The following is a 10,157-nucleotide window of genomic DNA, read 5'->3' as shown; positions in this document are numbered from 1 at the left end:
GAATGCCAAATGTGAGTGTGCCATTATGGTCTCAAAATTACACCTTTACTGTTGGAGTTTGAGCTTATAATGGTCAGTATGGAAACTTAAGTTTGTTTCAATCATCAGAATGCTTGAATCTGCAGTGGCTTCAACAAGCGCATGATAAATGAGGGCCAATAAATCCAGGATGTCTAAAGTATGCATGGTCAAGTCTCCAAGTCCTGGCTGACATTTACTGTTTAATTGTGCAGTGGGGTGCATGAGATCAAGGTATTCCACGGCGGTCTAATGGTTTAACTTTGGATCCTTTAGTGTTTCAGATTACTCTTTAGTCAGCAGAGGGTAACCCAGTGGGTAATGGTCCAAAATGACATCTCCACTGTGAATGACAACCATGACAAATGTTGCATTCCATAGACGTTGACAACACAGCACAGTACACGTGATGCTCCCACAAGCATGCTCTGGGACTGTACACTAGGTTCGCTGAGATGATGTCATATGGCATCATCATCATCATGATTATGAAACATTAATAAGGAACTGGGATGACCCGCTGCTTTATTTGAGGTGTCTCAGATATGGTTAGTCCATTTAGCAATACTGAACGTAGTAAGGCATGTACAGTTTTGAAAGTACTGCAGCTTTCAACTCCGGTAGTACTAGTAACCAAAAATAATGACCAGTAGTTTTATGCTGTTTTGAGTTGTTGACTGCATTTGACTGGAGCAAGAACAGAACACTTTTTTTCCACATGTTGAAATGAGACAAATGATTCAGCCTCAGAGAGGACTGAAAACGTGTGCTATACACTTCAGAAGGAAAACATACTGTAGGCTCTAGGTGCTTTACTCAGCCTGCATCTGGAAATGTGGCTGCTCAACACCTCACGTCATGTCACAGAAAGGGTGGGAAGAGGAAAATTAGCTATCCAATCTTCCTGTCACCTCCCACCTCCCTCCTGCAATCCAGTAATTTCGTTTGGCTTTCAAGCCTTTACCTGATCCCCTAGAAAAATATGACATCCTTTCTATGTATGGAGCGACAATTCCCATCTTTCCACCCCAGTCCCCTCTGCTGCTGCAGCTTGGATGTCCTCCAGTATCCCCAGTATCAGGTGCTCACTCCACAGGCAGGCCCTTGCTCAGCTTCCACGGTTCGTCTCTGTCTTAGATGGCATGGTTACTGTAGCTTATGTATGTCTGCTTGGAGGCCAACACTATAGAGGTATAGGACAAGGAAAGGGATAAAAATACAGTGGGTGAGATTCAAGAAGGTTTAAATTAATCACCTTTCAGAGCCGATATTTGAGTCCAGATAGATGGGACAGGTTCTATTTATGCATGACTTTATCAAACTTGCAGGTGGAACCAACCATAATAGCAGGGTAATTTATATGAATAGTAAGCAGTTAGTAACGTTTGTGATTGTTTTATTATTTTTATAAAGTATTACAGGAATGACATCGCCTCCGTTGTATTTCCAAATGAATATCATATCCAAATTTAAATGTCAGTTGCAAAATTGAAGAGAGAAGAATTTAGATTGTGCTGCATAATGAACTATTATAGTGCTGTAAAACAGAAACAGAGAAAAGAGATTACACAAAACTGCATATCATCAAAACAAGTTTTGATCTTGATGGCTGCATTTTATTCCTCGATTGTTACATGGGGTGCAGTGCACAAATGGATTTCTATCAACACTATAAAAGCGATACATATGAGGATTTGCAAAATTGAGTTTATTGCCAAAACAGTGATGCAGTTGCAGTCAGCATCATGAGCAATATCAATGTGGGTTCCTGCAATTACAGTACCAGAGTCAGGACAAACTCTGTCCTAATGTTTCCCTCACAGCTGATTGCATCATTAAATGCACAGTATAGGGCCACCAAGCAGATCATACTAGTGGTAGAGAATGCACTAGTAATCATTCAACTGCAAGTCTTTTACCACATGCAAATACCCTGAATCTCTGTGTGCACCAAGCAAAGCATGCAGCAGTCAGTGTGCTACAACATTTTTAACTGTAATCACCCTTTTAGAAGATAGAAAACGCTATTAAGACAAAATGTGATCCATCTTAGCGCCATAAGTGTTGTCATCAATGTTTGATAATGCTCCTTATTATTCTTTAACATGCCTGTCAGAATTTCATGTTAGGAATTTTATATCAGCTGTGAACAAAACACATAAGGCAGATGGCCTGAGGGCAGAACAGAGCTGGGAGTGACCATAACAATAAGTCCAACCTTTCACTGCTTGTCAAACTCGCACTACTTGTGAGAAGGCTGTGTGTGTGTGCAGTCATGCTTGTGTGCACACATATGTCTGTGGGTGTGTGTATGTGTGTGTGTGGGTGGGTGTGTGAATGTGTACGTGTGTATCATTTTTAAATAAAATTGTCCTCAGCTTGCATGCTTGGTGGTGGTAATCACACTACCAATCTGCCAATCTGCCCACAGCAGCCTTGGCTGATTGAGAAAGTCAGAGGGGATGAATCCAATCAGAAGACAGCTGAAAGCCAGAGTGGGGGCAAAAGTGCTGTAGAGGAGAGCTGTGTAATGGTAAACGTGTGTTTCTGTATTTTTGTCAGTGCCAGGTTGGGTATGTGAATGGGGGCGGTATTCTCGCCATTTCATCCAAAGCATCTCTTCCTAGAGCAGCATTGATAAATGAACCTTATTTGAATATTTATGTGCTGCGAGGCCAAGATAAAGAATAGATGGTCCAGAAAGAATTGGAGCTGGCAGACCCATCTGTCTTTTCCTGTTCACTCTTATTGTTGTTGTGTGTCCCATTACCACAAATTCCTTCTTTTGTCAACAGGGAAACAAATTACAGGGGACACACGGCTATCACTTGTCTCCTGCACTCAGGCAGAGTGGTGTCATCTCCCCGCATTAACAGGCTTTACCATGCTGATTGGCCATTTACAGCACCACGCAGCAATATTGTCTATCCAAGTTAATGTCTGTTGGTCAAGGGTGCATTTGTGAGGGTGTGATTGTTGTCTTCTATTATTCAGGGTGCTGTATTCTAGCCAGAGGCAGCAAGGATGCTCTGTGCATAGTACAGGCAGGCATAGGATTCCAAGTGAACATTAAACAGAAATTAACAAGAGAAACGTGGTCAAACATAATAAAAGGGCAAGCTCATAATCTACTAGGTTACCTGAGTGTCTAAAGTCCCTCACAAGGCTCCCCTCCCTCAACACAGTCTGACACACAAGCACAAAGAGCAGTTGTTAGTTGCACAGTTCAAACCAGAGGGGTCAGAATCAAGGTTCAATACGCATAAATTGGCTCTAATAGGATGTGATAACCTTCTCCATTCCCTGTGGTGGAGATACGCTTGTACATGCAAGCGTGGGCGCAGGCTGTCTTGGCCCTAACGCTCATCATTCTATACTGTTCAACTCGTCAAAGTATAAAATCAGAACTTTCAGTAATCAGAGCATGTGGTACTGCTTGATTGGATTTAAGCCTGCCCCCACACCAAACTGCCTACTCATACACTTTACCATGGTGATTGAAATATCCTCTTTTCCAACACTATACTACCCGTCTCCCTCTTCCCTTTCAAAATCAGTAAAATGTGGGCTCGTCACACCTCCTGATTCACAAATCCAGTGAAGCTGGAGTTAGTGAGGATGGAACTATGTTTTGTTCCTTGCGTTGAAAATATTACATACTGTATATCCTGGTGTAACAAATTTTGTCCCTGCATTTATCAAACATGTATTATTATTTATCTTTCCTGCATACTGTGTAGTACCTGCATGTGTTGGGTGAACAAGAGTGTTAATCAATGTGTGAAACATACAAAAAATAATTGAAATAAACAATGTAATTGGGTCTTGCTTGATCTATGAAGAGTAATGTACTCTAGCTGTGTAAGGTAGGCCATCATTGGAATTTAGCAGTAGTTTGGCCTGCTGTTGATCAATGAAATCCTCGGAGGCTGGGAAATTAATAACCCCAACTCTATGGTAGCTGATTTGAAGCCTCTCCTATCGATCCATCCTAATTATTCGTACGGTCTGTTTGTCCTGCCTGCAATGACTCATGTTCAAGAACAAGCCATAGCATAACACCACTTCAGCTGGCACTAAAAGCTTACTCCAATCTCCTGAACGCTCACATAACACTTGCTAATTTCCCAAACTGGTGAAGTGTAAAATAACGCTGGCATCAATTATGTTTACCTAACAGGAATTCATCATTTTCACGTAGACACATGTATTCTATAACTTCAGTAATTTCACACCGAAACAGCTCATTGCATTAACATAAAAGCAACTCATGGTGGACGTCCACTGGAACATATTCCCTTCTTTTTACTGTCTCTCTGTGCTCTTATACTGCTACCAAAAGGAGTCTTGATACCAACCTTGTGTTTCGAGACTTTCACACAGTTCAGACTTGGCCTCTCCGTTGGGCCTCAGGCCGCCTTTGGGGTTGAACTTGTTGGACATGGTGGCTGCGGTGACCACTGCCTTCAGGCTACGTTTGCGCTTGGGTACGTTCTGCTCCGGATGGAAGAGAACCACGTAGACCTTGGGCATGTAGAGCATTCCCAGAGAGACAGACGCACTAAGGCTTACAGAGATGGTCAGGGTTGTGGTCTGGATATACATCTGTATTATGGAAGAGAAAAAACAAAGAAAGAATTGTTAGGCTTCCAGTTTTAGAATCTCAGGTTAAAAAGATAGGCAAACAAAATACACACAACACTGATTTACCGAAGTTAAGTGTTTAGCCCATGGAGGAAAATCAAAATCATATTACTCTCAGAGCCAATTATCTTATGAAGCAAAATAAAAAAAAAATGGTTTCTGGGAGACTTGGTAATTAACTGTGAAATTCCTTTGATATGCTAAGACTTTCAAAGTCTTGCATATGGGACTGTTAAACTCACTGCATTCCAGTTATATTATGTGGATAGTATAGAAGATGATTTTTGTGTAAATTACAACTTTTTATGTAGAGGAACTAATCAACTTTGTGCAGCACACAATATCACATCATAAGACATGGCACCATCCATGTCAACATTCATATTCTATTACTTCCATGCTCTCGGTTCATCACTCCTAAGCTCTGCTTGTGGTTTTATTGGTGTGTTTGTGTGTTTATGACATATAACTAATAGGAGCACCCTCCTGATGGGTGTCTATGTACAGATGTCTCAGCCCTGAGGTTTTACGCTGCAGCATGCGGATTGTATGCTCTCTGAAGCCAATGACAGCTGTGACTCACAGCTGTGTAGCAGCTATATAGCTACAGGCAACAAATAGAGCAGGAAGGAACATCCTAGAGCATATTAAAAGTGCCTGCAAGTGATTTTTCATGTTTCATGATAATCACTCCAGAGCTCATACACAGTCCATCTTTGATTTGTTGATATACTGAATGCACTGAGTCAGCGTTGTGAGAGTAGTGAAGGGGCTATAAAAAATAAAACAGGAAGATCATATTTGATATTGTCTCATGAATATGAAACACTTTACATTTAAATTGAAGGAGCATAAACAAAACAAAGAAAGAAAATATGGTTTATGTGATCCCATCATCCTAAAATTCTCATTCTGTAAACAATCCTAATCACACTCCATCAAGTTAATGACACTTAACTACACTGAATTTGAAGATTTGTTTAGCATTTAACCGAGTGATCCTACTGCAACACGTTATAGTCCTCCAGAGTGAACAACATGTGAATTGAAAACAAGAAAAAAGAACAGTCGACTTTCCCTTTTGGATTAGAATCGCTGAGCTCCTCTAAAGTTGATGAACACAAGGCGAAGAGTGTAAATTGGAAACACAGCTGGCAGCCATCTCTCAAACAGATTTGCCTGAGGTTTAGAGTGACATTACATTTGCAGACATCACAAATGACTGAGTTGTGTGGCATGGGAATAGGCCACAGGGCCCTAAACCACAAGCATGTCAACACTTATAAATGATGTGTTTCTCATCTTAGGGTTATGACATATGTTGTTTGTATGTGTGCTTGCACAACATTAATCTTCTCATTTCAAGATGCCGACAGACTTTTACAAATTTTCGCAGTACCATCACCATATTGGCTGTAGGTGCACAGAAGAATGTCAGTGATTACTTTCATTCAGTATTGTTCCCAAGAAGATAAGAGGTGTGATTCTTCAAACTGGGTCATACCAATATATGATTTTTAGCAAGGCATTCATGAAGCATCAGTCCATCTAGCCATTCGTGTGTCTTTGCCCACAGACTAAAGATGGGAAACTCCTTTGTAGGACATTCAATTTACTGTAGGTTCTAGCAGGAAAGCAAGAATGTACAAAAAGAAATATCATGACCTGTCATACAGTGACTATGATATATGTTGATGTAATAAGAAACTATAAAGCAGAATGGTACAAATGAAGCCCCTAAAGCCATGTCAGTTGAGAAAAAAAGGATGTCTGTGCAAAATGAGAGTGATAGGGCATTGTATTCCATCACTGCAAGCAGCACACAAGCATTCCTTGGTGATGGAGGGGGAGTGTTGTAATCTCCTGAGAAGATTACACATGGCCTGGGGTGAGTTCGGAACAATATTGCTACCCCTCTGGAGTACAGAGTGGAGTCACTCTGTGAGAGGAGCCAAGACCTTTGTCCACTTCCATCGGCCCTGGTGACATAAATTTTCCCTGACACACCAATATGATTGCCAATCTGCTTCATCGGCACAGCAGGACAACAGGACTGGGGACAGAAACCTCAGCAGGCGGAACCATTCTGAAGTTTCTTTGAAGCAGGAATACTCCTTTTTGTCATTTAGGTGTCAAATCCTTTGTCCAGCCAGCTGCCACAGCTGTCCCTGCCTATACGCAAAGCAGGCGCTGTGCGTCTGGGCTCAACTCCGCACCAACTCAATGGGACCACCGACTCCATCTTTCTTCCTCATCTGAAATGTTTTGGCTTAGAGTTGTCAGAATGTAGACAAAATTAAATTTAATTATGTGCAAAGTTTTTCAAAGGCTACTGTGATTCTGTACTGCTCTGCAACACCATTAAGTCTCATTTGGTTTGGTTCCAGAGTTACATACAGTTTTTGGTGGGGAATGTGTAACTATTTCGCTGAAGTAGCACAACAAACTTGAGAGCCAGTTAACTGTAGGCCAAAAAATGCCTTGCTTTCAATTATAAACTGGTTACTAAATAACAACTACTGCAATTAAATACACATGTTTTATGCAAGGATGGTCTCATTCATAAGAAAAGATTCATATTTGATAATGTTTATATGATAATATTACATGAATAACAATAGACAGGGTAAAATCCATTTAAGAAAATATAAGTAGCCTATCCGAAAAATGGAATATAGAACTAATTCAGGGCCTTATTTAACAGGCCTAAAGTTATCACATTACTATTAACCCCAACTGGCCATTTCTTGTTTATATCCTTTGTGATGCTAAAATAATGTGATGTTGTGCTGTTACAGGGTGAAATAAAGATTTACCCAGATGAAAAGATGGGGTACTGAATGGAACATACAACTTTTATTTTACAATCAGGTCCAAGTTCCATTTTATGGTGTAAATTAATATGACCTACATCCTCCTGATAACAAGATGACAAGACTTCGAAGTGTTAATTGGATTGGATTAAAACATTGTTGGCTTGAGTATCATTTCCCCTCTCAGTTGGTCCACCTGCTCTTCAGTGGCAGAGATGCAATAACGCTGTGCAAGTCTGAGTTAGATGGCAAAAATAGAAAAGTAAAAAGGGAAAGGAGTAAAATGTTTGCATGCTACAGTATACTGTGGTAACCTGTTTAAAGTCACAGTGAAACCGCATTTTAAGAGCATCTTGCTTCCTTAATGTGATGTATTTCCTGTTGAAACGGGGCGGGACATAATGCAGTGAGGTATCAATCAAATGTGTAAACCAATGGGATATCAGTTAGGGAGAAAAACTATTTTATTTGATGGGAGGGGCAGAGAGGTGGGATTGTTTAAAAATCTGTGATGGTTTTATTGGTTGGAATTTCCATGTACGCCATGAAGTAATCAGATTTCCAGGAAGTAAAAGTAATGAGATTTTGATATAAAAATACAATAAAATAAATATTTTTTTGGGGGCATACATTGTCAAATAGATGTATGATGTGATAGTTAGAATGAGCTGAAAAGGCGAAAAAGTAATTTTTCATTTCAGTGTGACTTTAATATTGGAGTACGCCAGGCATCTTGGCCAGGTTTGTCAGAATCAGAGTGCGTGCTTCATCTGGTTATTATTATGATGTTTACATGCATCAGCCAGTTCCAGGTTGCTTGAGTAACTGGTTTAAGAACTGAATTTTCTGAGCATGCAAGCGTAGCATACTGATACATACTGAACCTTTCTACCACAGTAAACAATAATCAGCCTGGACAACTGGTGTTCAGGGAAACAGATACAAGTCCATGTTATTGTGTTTTAATGTTACATTATTGCTACATCGTAAAATGGTCCTATGATTAGTGAGTTAATAGAACAGGTTGACAAACTAACTCAGCATTAATTATGTAGGGGGGCAGGAATCTAGCTTCAGGAAAAAAAAGGTGGGACAGCCCTGCTGCCTGCTGATACTTGGGATTTAACCAAATCTATAAAAACACAATATTTGGCAATGAAGAGCTGATGGAGTTCAAACAAATATGGATTCTATCCCAAGCAAAATCCAAATTTCTACTTTTGTTTTTTGTGTTTTGTTTTGAACAAACAAATTATGAATAATTTGGGGTTATTGTTTTGTTTGTTTTACAGTAATTCAATAGATTGAACATGGCAGACGTAGAACAAAGAAAACTTAAGACATGACTCAAGGTGCAGTGTTTCTCTCTTCCAATTCCCTCTTCCTGATCTCCCTGACTAATTTCTCTTCCTGCGCAACTTGGCTGGCTGACACCAACAGCAAGAAAAAGGCAGACAACTCAGAGTTTTGCCAGACAATTTCCCCACCAACATAGTAATGTGGGTTATATTTCTCAAAAGATCTTAATGGGCTGCCATAATGAAATTACAGATTTGAAGGATGGACTTGCAATGCTTGCCCTCCTCTTTTTCACTGGAAAGTCAAGTGCAAACACAGAGAGGATTTGAGGAGGCCATGCAGCGATGCAAGCACACTTAGCAGATATAGTGAAGTGTCTTGAGCAGCTAGAAATCTATCTTAATATTACTAATTTACTAGAACTACATTTTTGAACTGGTAATAGAATAATTACAGTAGCTCAGAAACTACAGTATACAAATTCAGTGAAGCTTGATGTGTTTGGAAAGCACTGACTGTATTTTCCCTGCACAATGCATCTAGAGCCCTAAAGCCCTCTTGCATGAATAGTGGACTGCATAGTCAGTGGTCTTATGGGAGGCTACTTATTAACCAAGCAAACTGTAACACTAAAAAAGATTTGAGCCATAAAAGACAATAGGCCTGTAGCTTATACCTACTGTCATAACAAAAAGTTAGGCTCACTATAGGCCTAAATGCTATACAAAAATTTGAACTTATACATTTTTTTTATACATTTTATGCCAATGCATTTGAGATAAATAAACACAACACCTCTATTTTAGCAAGTTCTACAACAGATCATTGCCATGTCTGGTTTCCAAATGCATATACACATTTTTAATTGGATTGATACAGATCTGGATGGCCCCATGTTACATTATACTTGACACGTACATTGTATTTTGACCGATGATCTCCAGCAACTACTCTCTAATAAAAAGAAATTCAAACTCAAACTATAAATGAATTTGTTTCCTGGCTCACACAGTTTGTTAAAATTTGTTCAACAGGATGATTTACATATCATCAATATTTTCCTACAACATTCCTACGACATTCCTGTAAGGGTTATTGCAGTCGATGGGTTTACAGTGAGCTTTGCAACAGGGAAATGCAGCCAGTTGCCACTGAGGTAAACAAGGAGCTTTTCAGTGCATGAAAAGGGTCCTTCCCCCTGCAGCCTCCATCCAAGCCACCAAGTACTGTAAGATCTGGTGATCTGCATCCTCCTTCCTTTGATGATGAAATCCTGCCTCTGAATTATTGCACATGCTACTATATATGCTAGCACAGATAACAACATGTAAATATGAACACATTAATAGGATTATCCTCATCTAAGACTGCATGTTCCTGCAT

At 39.9% G+C, this 10,157-nt stretch overlaps 1 protein-coding gene across 2 annotated transcripts in view; it reads right to left on the bottom strand.

Annotated features, from left to right (window-relative positions):
* Positions 1-1,151: 1,151 nt before the first annotated feature.
* The window catches only part of LOC139647304 (metabotropic glutamate receptor 4-like), a 140,020-nt gene continuing 131,014 nt past the window's right edge, over positions 1,152-10,157 (bottom strand). For both annotated transcript variants that reach the window (XM_071523185.1, XM_071523186.1), the window contains 2 exons: positions 4,377-4,623; positions 1,152-1,201 (listed from right to left, as the gene is read on the bottom strand). In XM_071523185.1, the coding sequence (XP_071379286.1) occupies positions 1,152-1,201; positions 4,377-4,623 (297 nt within the window). The remainder of the gene's footprint in view (positions 1,202-4,376; positions 4,624-10,157) is intronic.

This window comes from Centroberyx affinis, unplaced genomic scaffold (genome assembly GCF_046629955.1).
Source record: "Centroberyx affinis isolate AG114_WGS23_722 - 3 ecotype Tasmania unplaced genomic scaffold, CSIRO-AGI_Caff_v1 ptg001072l_1, whole genome shotgun sequence".
In the NCBI taxonomy this organism is placed as follows: domain Eukaryota; kingdom Metazoa; phylum Chordata; class Actinopteri; order Beryciformes; family Berycidae; genus Centroberyx; species Centroberyx affinis.
Note: the sequence above shows the minus strand (reverse complement) of the source record. Positions and strands in the feature narration are given on the sequence as shown.